The 15,993-nt window shown below is 45.0% G+C and overlaps 1 protein-coding gene across 8 annotated transcripts; it reads right to left on the reverse strand.

Annotated features, from left to right (window-relative positions):
• Positions 1-120: 120 nt before the first annotated feature.
• On the reverse strand, positions 121-15,621 carry LOC107225860 (mucin-19). 8 transcript variants are annotated; one of them, XM_046730418.1, is made up of 5 exons: positions 15,395-15,621; positions 6,573-6,660; positions 4,922-6,444; positions 1,328-4,849; positions 121-1,231 (listed from the first exon to the last, which is right to left on the reverse strand). In XM_046730418.1, the coding sequence occupies exons 2-5, from the start codon at positions 6,637-6,639 to the stop codon at positions 929-931; spliced, it is 5,415 nt and encodes a 1,804-aa protein (XP_046586374.1). In that variant the 5' UTR covers positions 6,640-6,660; positions 15,395-15,621; the 3' UTR covers positions 121-928. The 8 variants fall into 8 exon arrangements, with proteins under 8 accessions (XP_046586374.1, XP_046586380.1, XP_046586378.1 ...); XM_046730424.1 differs by having other exon boundaries at positions 1,328-4,452; positions 4,876-6,444; XM_046730422.1 differs by having other exon boundaries at positions 1,328-4,632; positions 4,876-6,444.
• Positions 15,622-15,993: the final 372 nt, after the last annotated feature.

The following is a 15,993-nucleotide window of genomic DNA, read 5'->3' on the forward strand; positions in this document are numbered from 1 at the left end:
CATAATCCACCGAACGAACTCAAGTTATATTAAAGTTCAGTGACATAATCACGGCCGGTCAGGACGGAATGTTTCGACAAGAATATAGGTAGTATTTTTAATCAAATATTTATACTCCTTTGCTCATATAATTTATAAAGTAACAACACTGGGTAATCACAAGTAATGGTATTTGCTGTGATATTCTAGGGAATAAATCTTTCATTTTGTATTATATTTCATATTGATAAAACAAGCACAGACAAAAAAAAAAAGCAATTAGCGCAGAGATCAGGTATTATAAACACAAAAATCAGACTTCTATAGAGTACTGTAGACACATTTGTACGATTGTACAGCTACGAAATAGTTTATTCATCTCCTAATTCATAGGATAGTTTAGATATAATTAAGTGACTAATATGAAATAATATTAACATTAAATAAAAGAAAAGAATAGAAATTAAATATTGTACATATACAGTCGTGGAAATATCCGATAAGAAACCAGCTTTTGATTTTATTCTGTTCTGCCACGTGATTGGCAAGATGCTACGTTTTAGTAAAATAAATAAAGATGATAGCATTACATATTTCAACAATCACTAAATACTTGATATTAAATGTGATTATGACCACTTATCCCACAACCAAGTCCCTGAATGTCACGTATGATTTTATCGCTAGGATTGTTAAAATCGTACGGAGATTCTCTCTATTCATCATTAATTATTGGAAATAGAATTCATGTGATAACGAGGCATAAGCTGCTGTTTCAAGGTAACTATTTAGGTAAGTATTAAATGGTTACTCAAAAATGGCAGCTGCCTGAACTACAATGGATGCTGAAAATCCATACATAAATTAAACTAATAAAAAGATTTCCAACATCCATGTCGTAATTCTATCATCTACAGTCTAACGCATATGTACGGAACTTATCCAATAATTAATAGCTTTCAAAATTGAGCATTCTCGCGGAAAAATTAGAATCTTCTACTGGCACACCCCAACGACTCTCCCAAGAATAATTCTTATTCTTGTATTCCGCGGACGAACACATCGGCAGACGATTGGCTCTCTCGCATCTTCTTGAAACTGACCAATAAACGAAGTCTTGTGGACATTTGTAAACATATCCCTGCAACGAGCCCGTTATGTCACGTTTGCACTTGTAGAAGGCATTGCTACAGTCCTCGCGATATGGATAATGACCTTCGTTCGGACAGAGGCTCTGACTGTGAACTTTCACCTGAAATTAAATATTTTTCGGTCAATTACACTCAGTTTAAGTTCTAGAAAATGAAAATAACTCAACAACAACTTCAGCGTTTCTCTCAATACTTACGGGAGGCATAGAGTTGTCCTTCAATCTCCGGTAGAATCTGGCATCGGCCTTTGATCCAGAGCATGGTTCACTCGAATCCTCCTCAGGAACGCACTGGATCTTCTGACTGTCGTAAACAGTGTCTTCGGGGCAACTCAGAATTAAAACCTTGATTTCCATGTTACTTGCTGATGTGCATTGGTAAAATAGATTACAGTACTTTGGATGGCGATGGAACCCGGTTGGACAAACCAACGCTATCTGTTCGTTGGTCAAGTTTGCAAGGGGGCAGGGTGTGACTTGCGGTTTTTCAGTTGACCCGACTTCTGTTGTTGTTAGAGCAATATCCGTGGTTGATTCCTCGGTTTTTTGTGTGGTTGTCTGACTTGATGGATCAGTTGTAGTACCTTGAGAGTCTGTTGTAGACTCCGGAGCTTCCGAGGTCGTCTGTTCTGTAGATTCCGTTGTTTTCTGCTCTTCCGTAGTGTTTTCCGACTGCTCTGTGGTCGTCTGCGAACCTTCAGTAGTACTCTCAATGCTCTCTGTTGTCGATTCCAACTCCGCTGTGGAACCAGTGGACTCAGTGACAGTCGTAGACTCAGCTTTTTCCGTAGTTGATTCTGACGTAGCTTGAGTTGTTCCGGGTTCAGACGGTGTCGGGGCTTCGGTAGTGGTTTCAGTTGTTCCTTCGGAAGTGCTGTCCGTCGTTCCCGCTGTTGTTGTGTCCGTTGAAAACTGCGTCGTTGTCTTAGATGGACTTGTCGTTGATTCTATCGGAGATTCAGTGCTCACGGTGGACGATTCCGTTGTCGAATCAGTCGTAGTTTGTCCTTCCTCGGTTGTTTCCCCTGAAGTTGTTGTAGTGCTTTCGTTTGTCGTGCTGGATACAGGATTCTCTGTCGACGTGGTCGATTCTGATTCTTGCGTTGTCGATTCAGCTGAAGTTGTCGACTCTGATCCTTGCGTTGTTGACTCGGCTGACGTGGTAGATTCCAGTTCTGGAGTTGTTGATTCGGCCAACGTCGTAGATGTTGATTGTTGTGTCGTCGATTCCGTTGAAATCGTAGACTCTGATTCTTGTGTAGTCGATTCAGATGATGTCGTTGACTCTGATTCTTGTGTCGTCGATTGAGCTGACGTCGTAGATTCCAGTTCTTGAGTTGTCGACTCGGTCGATGTAGTTGACTCAGATTCTTCTGTCGTCGATTGAGCTGACGTCGTAGATTCCAGTTCTTGAGTTGTCGACTCGGCCGATGTAGTTGACTCAGATTCTTCTGTCGTCGATTGAGCTGACGTCGTAGATTCCAGTTCTTGAGTTGTCGACTCGGCCGATGTAGTTGACTCAGATTCTTGTGTCGTCGATCCATTTGAGGAGGTCGATTCAGCTGATGTTGTAGACTCTGAATCTCGCGTTGTCATTTCAGTCGACGTTACAGTCTCACCAGGAGCTGCGGTCGTACCAGGTCTTTGAACGCTTCCTGAACAGTCTCTTGGCGGGTACACAGCGGAAGGATAATTACAAACACTGACACTTGGATCAAAGATAGTTCCAGGCGCACAATCGAAATTGTATATATTGAAACCATTCCCGTTATCGACGCATCGATAAAATTTATCGCACTCCGTTGGATGTGGGTAGTATCCTTCCTCCTCGCAAGTTTCCGTTATGTTTGGCTTAGCCGTCGCGCACGGTGGAACTGATGTTTCCGTTGAGCCAAGGGTTGAATTTGTTTCAGAGGAAGATTCAGTGGAACTTGATTCGGGCGAAGTTTGAGTGGAGCTGGATTGTGGAGAAGATTCCGATGAAGCTTCGGTGGAAGTTGATTCGGATAAAGTTTCAGTTGTTTCGATAGTTGTCGACTGGACTGATGAACTCTGGGTGGTAGAATCACCGGGTGAGTTGGTCGGATCAGGTGCTTTGGTAGTCATTTGCTGACCACCTTCGGTACTTGAAATAACTTGGCCAACTTCATCAGTTCTGTCTACTCCGGAGTGCTGGGTAGTTCCTTCCGGATTTCCCACACTCGTATTTTCAGTGGTTGTGGAAGACGGATCTGTACTACTAGATGGAGTTGTACTCGTTGTGGAATTTGTGCTTTGATCAGTTCCATTACTTTGACTATTACATGATGATACTTGCTCGACATGATTGCAAGTTTCAGCCGACGCGTCCCAAGCTGTACCGGTACCACATTCGAAGTCATATTTCGTGTACCCCGAATCAGTCGATACGCAACGATAGAATTTACGGCAATCTGTTGGATGACCAAAGAATCCTTCTGCTGAGCATTCTCCAGACTTGTCAGGGCCATCCGGATTCATCGAAGTAGCGGTTCCTGGCGAATTCGTAGCTTTTGTGGACGGAGTTGAACTTTCAGGCGGGCTCGTAACTGCTCCCTGTGAATCGGTTGTTCCCACTTGTGGAGGTGAGGATGGTGTCGACGATGTTTCGGGAATTTTCGACGAACCGACATCTGGTTGGGAAGACGTTTCTGTGGGTGAGACTGTTGTTACCTGGTTCCCTGAAGTCGGGGTCGTCGACCTAGTCGTTAATTGATCAGCAGGCTCAGGTGAAGATGATGATTCTGTTACCACGGTGCTCCTATCAGTTTCAGATGTTGATGTGGAGGGCTGCTTTTCAGGAATTTGCGTAGTTATTTCGTTAGAAGATATTGTCATGATATTTGACGTGGGCAGCTTCGTAGTACCGCCTTCTTTCCTAGTGCTGGTTGGTACATTTGTTGTAGTAGTTCCGGGTTTACTGGTTGATTTATTTTGATCTTCCTGGCCATCGACAGAATTTGACCCTCCAGTACTGGGATTACAAGTGGGTACTGCAGAATAATGATTGCAACTTTGTGCAGTTTGGTCCCATACAGTTCCAGCGCCGCAGTCAAATCGATATTTAATGAAACCTGCACCATCAGCAACACAGCGATAGAATTTACGACAATCGTTAGGGTCTGCGAAAAATCCCTCTTCGTTACAGGTGCCTGGGGTTCCGGGTGTGCCCGGTGTTCCCGGCGTTCCAGGTGTGCCCGGTGTTCCGGGTGTGCCTGGCGTTCCAGGTGTGCCTGGCGTTCCCGGTGTTCCAGGTGTGCTCGGCGTTCCCGGCGTTCCAGCTGTGCCCGGTGTTCCGGGTGTGCCTGGCGTTCCAGATGTGCCTGGCGTTCCCGGTGTTCCAGGTGTGCTCGGCGTTCCCGACGTTCCAGGTGTGCCCGGTGTTCCGGGTGTGCCTGGCGTTCCAGGTGTGCCTGGCGTTCCCGGTGTTCCAGGTGTGCTCGGCGTTCCCGGCGTTCCAGCTGTGCCCGGTGTTCCGGGTGTGCCTGGCGTTTCCAGTGTTCCAGGTGTGCCCGGTGTTCCGGATGTGCCTGGCGTTCCAGGTGTGCCTGGCGTTCCCGGCGTTCCAGGTGTGCCCGGTGTTCCCGGCGTTCCAGGTGTGCCCGGTGTTCCGGGTGTGCCTGGCGTTCCAGATGTGCCTGGCGTTCCCGGTGTTCCAGGTGTGCTCGGCGTTCCCGACGTTCCAGGTGTGCCCGGTGTTCCGGATGTGCCTGGCGTTCCAGGTGTGCCTGGCGTTCCCGGTGTTCCAGGTGTGCTCGGCGTTCCCGGCGTTCCAGGTGAACCCGGTGTTCCAGATGTGCCTGGCGTTCCCGGCGTTCCCGGCGTTCCGGGTGACCCCGGCGTTCCGGATGTGCTCGGCGTTTCAGGTGTGCCCGGCGTTCCAGGTGAACCCGGCGTTCCAGATGTGCCCGGCATTCCCGCTGTTCCTGGTGTTCCAGGTGTGCCCGGCGTTCCCGGTGTTCCCGGCGTTCCAGGTGAGCCCGGCGTTCCAGGTGAGCCCGGCGTTCCCGGCGTTCCCGGTGTTCCCGGCGTTCCAGGTGAGCCCGGCGTTCCAGGTGAGCCCGGCGTTCCCGGCGTTCCCGGTGTTCCCGGCGTTCCAGGTGAGCCCGGCGTTCCTGGTGTTCCCGGCGTTCCAGGTGAGCCCGGCGTTCCCGGTGTTCCCGGTGTTCCAGGTGAGCCCGGCGTTCCAGGTGAGCCGGGCGTTCCCGGCGTTCCCGGTGTTCCCGGCGTTCCAGGTGAGCCCGGCGTTCCTGGTGTTCCCGGCGTTCCAGGTGAGCCCGGCGTTCCCGGTGTTCCAGGTGAGCCCGGCGTTCCCGGTGTTCCCGGTGTTCCAGGTGAGCCCGGCGTTCCCGGTGTTCCCGACGTTCCAGGTGTGCCCGGTGTGCCTGGAGTACCCGGACTTCCGGGCTGCCCGTTAGGATCTCCAGGCTGTCCAGGCTGACCAGGTTGTCCATCAGGGTTACCAGGTTGTCCTGAATCACCAACGTCTCCATTCCATTGTCCACCATTGTCCCCAGTATCCCCATTCCATTGTCCACCATTGTCCCCAGTATCCCCATTCCATTGTCCACCATTGTTCCCAGTATCTCCATTCCATTGTCCATCATTGCCTCCAGTATCTCCATTCCACTGCCCACTCTCATTATTTCCAGGATTACCATTATCACCGTTACCTCCTTGACCATTTTCGCTACAATCACTCCTCGAAACAGCCCACGCATGATTACATGCCTCAATTTCAGGATCCCAAACCGTCCCGCTGCCACACGTGAATTCATATTTTATAAACGAGCCTGCGCCTCCGTCGACGCACCTATAAAACTTTCGACAATCTTTCGGATCCGCAAGGAAGCCTTCCTGAGTACATTGTACATTACTATTCTGACCACTATCGCTGCTTCCCGGTATCGTTGCTTGCGTCGATGAAACCGATGCGGCCTGCGTTGTTCCCGTTGTAGAAGTCGGTGTCGGCCTGGACGTCGTTTGAGGGTATTCAGGATTTTTCGGAACGTCTTGGTTGCCTTGCGGATAGGAATCGACTTCATTCGCGGAATCGTCGCACTCGGGTCGGCCACTGTCAGACGGGTGTGTGCAAATATCACCCTGATCCTTGGAGAACACCGTTCCGGGACCACACTCGAACCGGAAGGCCGTCAGAGGACTGCCGTTTCCCCAATCGACGCATCTGTAATAAACCTTGCAGTCTTGTGGATCCGTGTGATACCCTTCCGACGTACATCTGAAGGGTTGACTACTTTGTCGCAGTTCGTAATCGTAATCTCTGCTCCGGGATGACACTGAAACGGAATATATTTTTGCAGAAGTGAGTATTGTTGCTTGAGAGAAGTTATGTATCAACAATTTGAAAGGAAGACAGATTGAATAAAAAAAACGATAAAAAAAATACCGAAAGTACGTGACTCACCTCTGTCTGCCGACGACAAGCATGCCAATATCACGAGGACGCCCAGCGTCCATAAGCGTCTCCACATCGTTCAAACTGTAAACTTAATCTGAAATTGGGAAGTGAAGCGATATTAACTGATGAAAAAATACAATTCAGTTGATTTCATGTCCGAAATATTTTTGCCGTGATTAAAGTGTGTACTGCGTACCATCTCAAGCTTCAAGACCGGAGACATATTTTTTTTAGCAATCTATGTCCACCGTGTAAAATTGCCGGATTAATTGGCTGACAGAAATCTTGTGTGTATGTACATACAATACGTTCAAGGCCCTGCAAGACTCAGCTCTACAGTAAAAGTGGATTTTTCGACGAGGTAGTTAATCAGTGATAAGAATAAAGAGTGACAGCTCGATTACGGTTTCTCTTTTTGCCCGTCAACATCTCTCAGCCTAGTCATCAAATCAGAAGCTGCGACAGTCATCGGCTATTTCTACGCTGCCGTTACCGTGAATAGGGAGTAAAAAAATATGCTCGAGGCGAAAGATTCTCGGGTCTTATCCGGCGTCACGTGTGAGAGTTCAACAGAATGGAGACACATGCTCGTTTAATATAGTATAAGTTGTGTCCATGCACGTATCACACGATTCGCTTCGCGGAATTGACGAGTGTTAATTATTTCGTAAATTACCTTCTACGGTTCAAGTCCTCAGATTCTTATTGCGTTATACACGACCACATCTATCTATAACCCATTAAAGAATGGTCTTTACGCTTAGTTTTCGTGACGAAAGCGCAGCTCGGAATCGAGTGAAGTCACCAGGTTCCACAAGAAAAAGTTTAACCTATGTCTGGTCATTCACCTGTGGCTAACACATCGAGCATCACGATTTTTTTTTTTTGCATAAATGTTGTCATAAAGTTTCTGTATAGGAAAACGATATCGATAGATACAAGTCCCAAAAGAGACTCGTTAATGTTATACCAGTTTGGTGAACACGTCTCAGCTCTCTGTACGTTCAACATTCCAAGCTGGATTAATTTACGTCAGAAGAATTTGAGTAAAAAACATTGGTTTCTTAGGTCGAATAAACGGTTTTCTGATGAGTCTTTTGCAGCTATAATTAATCGCCGATGGTAGCAGAAGTGCTACGATCCCATAATGGCAAAATGCTCTCAACATATTCGTATTATTTTTTTATTCAATGATACATCAAAAGCTCATTTCATCGACGAATAGTTAGCACTGGTTTTTTTTTCTAATCTTTTTTTTTAATATCAGAAATTGTTCTTAACTTTCCATCTCTGCACTTGTAAAGTAGCACTATCCTGCCGTTCGCACTTGTCGATATTTTTCAGATTTTCCCTAGGAGACGTGAGATTAACCGAATCGAGTCTATTATTTCACGAGGAGGATCTTTCAAAGTCCCTAAAACATGGTCATATTTTTTTATCGCTCATTCATTACAAATCGCTACCTCACCATGGGCACGGCCGTGACGTCACAGTGCGCCATGGCCGATCTTTCGTGTCTTACCGATCGGCGAGCGTGGTGGAGATTAGTAAGCTGAACAGCAAAATAAATAAATAAATCTGGATGACGACCGAGAGCTGTGCCCATGTAACTGTACCTGAATTCATATCGGATAACAAGTATACCCCTCATGAAAAAGGATAAACCGTGACAGAGCGAACCGCGAGGAGAAGGAACGCATATTATACTGTTGATGTAATAAAGAAGCAAAAAAATTTGTCTGTCCAATAGAAGATGTCGCCCGAAATGATGATCGGATGCTACTACGTGGGAGGTCAAGAGGCCGATTAAAAATCGGGGGAAGGGCGGGGGGGGGGGGGGGGGGATTCAACTACTTGTCACCGATTTTTGAAGCCACTGGATGGCGGATGGTATCGTCGGGTGGAAGAAGGGTCGAGAGACACAGTTAGGCGGCAAAGACGACGATCGATGCCTGCCAACATTACGGAATTTCTTCTGGCGATTATCCAACTGTGTTACGAGACTAGAATCCATACTAGGGTAGACCATCGAGTCATCTGTTTCCGCAAAAGTATCAAGAAGATTACACCGCGCAGCGTCTAACGGTCCAACGGCACTGCACGTTTTGGGTTTTTTTTTTTTGTGTTTTTTTTTTCTAAATCAGATTCGATCGGACAGTCACATGTTTGCCGTGACCGTATCGACGATCGCATACAACAGGGATATGCTAATGCCGGAGATTTCGAATTCAGATAAACACCAGCCACGATCGTGCGTAATGTGATTCGATCCATAAATCTGCACCTTTTATCGCTTGTTCCTCGAGCGGTGAATCGGGCGTACAATGAAAATAGGTTCACGAATTAATTAAAACCAAATTGTCATGCCTATGACTCGGTGGGTGGGTGAGCGTGAGTCAGACGTTGCATTGACCCCGGTTTTTCTGAACAAATATTGGTCGAATGGTTTTCATTTCCCTGTTGCAGCGAGCCTCTCTCTTTCTTTACTTTGCGTTACAGTAATAACGAGGAGAGTGGAATTACCGCGACGTAAGCTGTAAGCTATTGAAAGAGACAGGTGGAATGCGCAAACACATTACTGCCTCTATGCGCGGTCTGTGAATATCTGGGAGGGCGCCTTCGGCCCTCCTTTCTCCATGCTGAATGAGTGCACTGGAAGTGTGACGCAAGATTAAAATCAAGTTCAATGTCACCCGCTATCCGGTTTATATTATTCATTTTAATCGTGAGAATTACGCGTGATTAAGGCCGTGTTAGTCGAGGAGCTGAGCAGGTACTGCAGGGCGGGGAAAAAGGGAGAATAACATGACGAATCGTGAATTCACATGATGAATTCTTAACCCGAGCAAAGGCCTTGGCTCCCTGCTTATTAAACCGAGTTGATGGCGGTAGTTTTCATAACGCTTTGCCCAACCTCACCGCATCACCGTACAATAAGTACCTACAGAAGATCTGAGATTAACGCGATGTGGTTCTTTTTTTTTTTAAGTTTTAGTATTTACGGTCTCGTCATCCTACTACCGGCATGGCGAAAATCTTCCTCCGGGCAAGGATTTGTTTACAAGACCTCGGCTTATCTTCTCATTATAATAGCGGTTTGCACACGTAACGATGTACATGCTTAACAGTTAACCAGTGGATTTAAAAGGCTTTGATCGAGTCTCGAATATTCACATTCGTTGGTATAGGCATGTCGGCGTAAGTTTTGTCCCACACATTTTAACGGATTTTACCACCGAATGTAAGAAGAATTAGAATTTTTTTTTCTTGGACATTTTCGCGAGAACCGTTACCGATCGTGATACCGGAGAGAAGAAAACAAAAATTGTGTCACTGGTGATAGAAGCGAATCTATAATCGATCCGCGAAACGGAATCGAACATTTTTTCACCGAGTAGCGGGTATCACAGATTAACCTCAATTTGTTAACCCATTATATACTTATCCACGATTTATTCAACCGTAATCATACCTAATGGAATTTGGAAACGAGGAATCGCGAGAACTGGGGGCATTAAATATCGTCACGTTGTCCGATGATCCGTTTATATACGTTATCCACGGTTTGGCGTTACAAACCAGACCACGCGGGCTTCGCGGATAATTGGGATTTTGAAAAAATCCGCCGTTATTCGTTAGTACAGATGAAATCGAGTCCACGCGGTGAGGAAAAACGAAAACGTGACCGAGGATCGCAAGAACTGGGTGCAAAGTTCACCGGACATTACGTGCAGCTTTTCATATTTCGATCGCTCGCGTGTCATTCTAGCCATAATGGTTCAATGACTGGTACACGAAAAAGATGAATGGTCAAAAAATGGATTGTCAATATCACCGAAAGCTCGTACAGTAGTTGTACGAAACAAAGTCCATCGATGTCACGTCCTCGAATCGTTTCACATTGCTGCGTGTAGACAGGTGATGAAAACTACAATCGAAACGGAGGAACGACGATACACGGCGTGCAGAAATCAGGAGGTTTTTGAATATGGGTTACCAAAGTCCGATATCCGTTCTTCCGTGCGACCTTCGATGAATGAAACATGTACGTAATCGCGAACGGCGTGGGCAGCTCGGTTCGTTCGCACAGTCAGCGTGAATAACAGCTACTGTGAACTGAATACAAAATCGAATCTCTCGTGCCGAGAGGCCAGTTTTATTTTTGCGCTCGTTCGCAGCGATACACGGAAGCTGATTGTAATTCAGGGGGCAAATTTTCGCCGGGTGTAAGCACTTGCGCCAAAATCACAAGGTGTGTCCGTTGGGTCGATCTTGAAGTACCCGATTCGACGAAATCGGTATGACTCTGAATTCTCAACGATCGGGATGCGGCAGGGAATTATTCCGACTTATCGAACACAGCGGTGATTGTCTTTAATTAGCGATTGCCGATTACCGGGACCGGTTTCGATGCCGGAAACTTTAAACCCGTTTCTGTTGTTCGATTTAAGTCGTACCTTCGCGACTTGCGGAATACTTTAACGGCCACGAATTGAGAATACGAAAGGACATTGTCATACTTGTAGCACAATTTTCAACCGATCAATTTCGAAAAACAAATAGGCGAATAACGTGACGATGACGAAAAACCGGCATGATGTACTCTTTTACGTAACGTAGTCGGCCACGGCTCGGTTGGGTTACAAAAAAAAAAAAAAAAACTTAAACGAACAACCTTCACGGTTCAGCTAACCCGACGAGCGTCAAATGAGGAGGATCTTCATATTACACCACGAAATCGGTATTACACTCCCAACGATCAAGATTTCATATACAATTGGAGTTTTGTTTTTCCTTCCTCTCCCTCTGTATCTGATCTGTAAAGCACACTGTTTTCACGTTAGGTATCCATCAGTCGTACAGTCTTGACAAAAAGAAAAAAAAAAAAACTGCAGCTGAGTGCAGGGTGAGAATTGCACAAGATTCGAACAAATTTAGAATATTGGTAATCACGGAGCATTTACGTGAAAGAATAAGCTCAGCTGCGTTACAGCTGATCGGAAGCACATGCGTCGATATGATTTCCCTGAGCGACGCAACGTTCCCTTCTTCTTCAATTTGCACCCACCGTAACTTGATCGCCTCGATCGACTCGGCGTTAACGAGCCAATTTGTTTGTTCCCGGTTGTTTTCGACCGGACTGTACGCTGAATAGATCCTTAAACACCGCATGGTTTACCACTTGTCTATTGTAAGCAGATGCTAGATAGTTCCATTGTCTTGTCGAACGTTGTACAACTCAAAGCGGTGCAACGTTTAGCGAGGAAACTAGATATGGGCTTATATGGCAGTTCAGGAATCGCGTAAAGCCCGAAGGAGACGCGACGCCGGTAACTATGTGGGTATTGAAATGTTTACGGCCAAGGAAATGGCCTGGCCATTAGTTACTGCAAGGAAGGAAGGAGCTGGTTCGACCTCTTCTCGAGATACGATCCTCGCGGTTCTGCCCCGCAAATTGATGGCTCCTTGCTAAATGCGAAGTAGATCCAGCGTGGGATCATTCCAGGACCATACGAAACGTCTTCCTTTACTCACTTTGAGAAGTAGCAGCGAATCTTTTTTTTTTTTTCATAATCGAACGATGCAAAAAGCACCGCTGCTCCATCATTCGATGATAATTTCAAGGAATTCACCGCTTGATATTGAATATCCATCCGGCGTATATGGGCACCAATTACGCAGGTGCATTAATGCCGGACTCGTTTATGAGACTAATTGGAAATACTATGAGAGATAAAAAGAATGGTGCACCTGAGGTTCGCAGAGTCACGTCAAACCGTCGTTGTGACGAGATCGATCTGGGATTTCAGTCACAATGAATTTTACTCGAGACGCGACGAAATTAGGAAGAATTCTGTCCTCAAGCTGTATAAGTCAGTTTTTGCCTCTTTTTTCGATCGCAGCCTGTAATATAATGGTGCCATTCTGGGCGAGAAAAATAGAGCGGTCCCGGTATTAGATTACATCTCGTGGGTTCAACGTACCCGCGAAAACACTTGAATCGCATCATTCGGTCGAGTTGACGAGGGATTTTGCAAAACGTAAAAGAAAAAGTAATTCCACTCATTTCGCTCCGATCGAAATTTAAAATTATAATCAAGGATTGTGTAGCACTAACGTCTTCTTCGAAAATTTCATGAATTATGCAATATGAATCGAAACAAAGGATCGCGCACAATCGCCGGTTGATCCTTTTTCAGGCTTCTGCCTAAGAAATTCGGCAGGTTATTTAATTACTTAACGATTAACATTGTATAACGCAGCGATGCAGTTCTTACGACGCAAGCCGATTTTTTTAAATTCACCGCTTCAAGCCGCACTGCGAAGAAATTCATTTCTTACAGTTAGTTGTTAGAAAATTCTAGCCAAATTGGTATCTTTACGATTATACGCTTCAAACGTCATTCCTATTGTACAAGGAAATAAGGTAGGGGTAATTACTTACTCCGATTACAATTACGAATACTAAATTTTCTGCGTATCGCAAGTTTAAATCTTGATATTTCCGGTTGAATAAGCTCTTGACATCGATTCGTTAATTGTTGCACCAACGTCGTGAAGTTTTCGATTATTATGTAAGGAATGAAAATTGCTGTGTAAGAACCGCGTATAGTAACCACAGCTGGAAGAAGGGGGAACTAGGATCGATGGATCAATCGCGATCGATCGAGATCGAAGAGTGTGCTGAACCCTGGCTTGGCGTGAGCCGCACGGCTAGCCTTGCCGTTGAAAGTAGCAAGGTCGTCTACTGCACCGTTCTCACTTCTGTACAGTACCTACCTGTCTTCTTGCTCGGCGTTCATCAACCGCGAATTCTTATTTTTACAACGCGTCGTCCGCGCGACGAGAATCGAGTCGTTCGACGATTATGAGGGATGGTATATAATTGCTAATTATCTGTGCAAACTGGTATTTATTGGATTTTATGGATTCCACGGACAAACTGTGCGGATAAAACGCGTTTCTTGCTTGCTACAGGGTGTAAAACGTCTATCCAAGGTGTTCGATAAATGTAAAAAAAAAAAAATAAAAATATCCTTCCCCTCTGACTACGCGTCAAGGTTTTTGAGAAAAAATATAAACGGAACTAGACGAAATTTATGTATCTATGTATGCAACTTTTCACCGATTTTGGAGTAGAAAAATATAAAAAGAAAAGAAAATCTGTGAGTCGTGATTTATCCGTAGTTGCTTGCTTGTGGATATTTCACGGAATACTGAAATCAGCTTCACAATTTTTTATTTTTTTTTTCCCCTCGTTTGCTTGCGACAGTCTCGCGATGCAGACCGCGCGAGGAGAACGCACCGGTATGTTTCCGCAAAAAGTGTTCACGTATCTTACACGGACAATAGCTCGACCGTATTCTGGCCTGCTTCTTACAGAATCCAGTGGCGTTCAATACACGGTATGTATAGCGAATTGCCGGGAGTCTTTTCGCACCGAAGAAGAGGGTGAAGTAGGAGAACGTAGAACGTAGAACGTTCAACGTACGTTTATAACGTGTCTGCATCATCTTTTTTTGCCAGGATTATATTGGAGTTGTAGTAACGTTGTTGGAACGATATTCGTATCGATGAAAAAACCGATACTTGGCGACTTTAGAATTGTCCGAAACTTGATAAACCGTAATGAAACAAAAGATGTTCACGTTTTGAAATCACAGTTCCTTCAAAGTTATCAAAAAATTGATAAAAAGTAAAAATTTGAACCCAATATTTCGTTACGACGACGTTACTGACTTCAGCATCGTCTTTGGCCGGCGCTTCTGAACGCAAATTGCGGTTTCAATTGGAAGGTAAAAACCTGCGCTCAAGATTTTTACAAGCGAGCATTATATACCTCAGTGCTGTACTTTTGCTTTTCAACAATTCTGAGTAAGACATGATCTGCTGTTTTATCGCTGGAAGTTGACGAAAATATTTTACAAAATGAATCGGATAAATTAGAACGCTTCAACGGAAACTGAAGCGATCGGGCAATTTGATCGACCCGATGCCTAGACGAATACTCGATAACGAAAGACTGAAAACATGTTTAGGAGACGAACTTCTCCGCGATTCGGTACAAGCTACAAAAAAAAAAAAACATAATAGAGGAGTAAAAAGACCTCGACACGGTTGAGCTGCGTTTGTAAAAATTAATGAAAATTATTGTCAACGAGGTGGAGAATTGACTATATTACGAGACAAGCAAGGTTCAGGATGAGAATTAACCGAACTATCCATTTCGTTGTCCCAGTTTTTAACGAATCGGAAAATTAAATCGAAATGTCAATGGATCAAAAGAGCGTTGAAATAGCCCGAAAAATCGCGGTACAAATACAGGTAGATAGAATTTTGCCCCTGAAAACGATGTAATCATAAATAATAAATTATTTAGGTAACCGTGTCAATGAAAATGTATAATTTTATTTTTTAGCCAGGTAGTTTCTATTGTGCGGAGGTAATTGTATACGTATTCGTCGCAAAGTCGCAGGCGTAATAAAGACAAGGCTGTGAATCCCGGGGAGATTTCAATGCCGCGAATCACCTGCAATCTCGTCTTATTGTAACTTACGCGTCACAATACCCGGCGAGTTCAACGATACTTTGCGCGTTGGCGTTTTTAGTTTGTAACATCGGGTGATTAATTATCAACTGTCCAGAGATACAAACCAACCGTATAATAATCACATGGGGAAAAACTAACTGTTTATCAGCCTGATTCAACGAGTGCAAACAAATGTTTGCCAAAAAATGTCTCCAGATCTCGAGGTGTAAAAATAATAAAAATGAACAATAACATTAACAATGGAAAGAATGAAGAATTTCAAACAAAACACACTCACCTTCACCAAACTCTTTGACGATCTGCGGTAAATTCTATCTCGCACATGACACCATAACAATAATCGATGATTTTTTTCTTGCTTTTAATCCTGACCCGTGTCGCTGCTTGCTTGCTTTGCGAATCGACGAACGGTCGTGACTTACGATTGTAGTTACAGACCGTCTCTCCGTTGTATTGATGGTTTAGTTTCTGATGGTGGCGAGTACAGCCTCGGAGTAACTCAGAGAATCGTGGATGGCCCCTACTTATAGAGTTCGCCAAGTTAGCCGTGTCTGCAAGCAGAAAATACCGGCGAGGTCCGCCACTCTGCCTCCGTATCCATCCGGAGTAGCAGGTGGGAGGCGGCGTGGATGACTCTGATATCACGGATTCTCGGCCTCCTTCGCGAACATCCGTTGACACCGGTTAACCGGACTCTTTACACGTTGTATTCGAAATCTCATGTAAAATTATACGAGAAAGAAATGCGATTTTACCGTGAAAATTTCTACGTCGACGTTTCACCCTAGGTAGGTACAGGGAGAATTTTCGTTCCGTGTGTCGAAAATTTAAGAAAATTCAAACCTGCGGTTCAATAAGAAATGTAGAAAATATTTA

The sequence above is a fragment of the Neodiprion lecontei genome, chromosome 2 (genome assembly GCF_021901455.1).
Source record: "Neodiprion lecontei isolate iyNeoLeco1 chromosome 2, iyNeoLeco1.1, whole genome shotgun sequence".
Classification (NCBI taxonomy): Eukaryota; Metazoa; Arthropoda; class Insecta; order Hymenoptera; family Diprionidae; genus Neodiprion; species Neodiprion lecontei.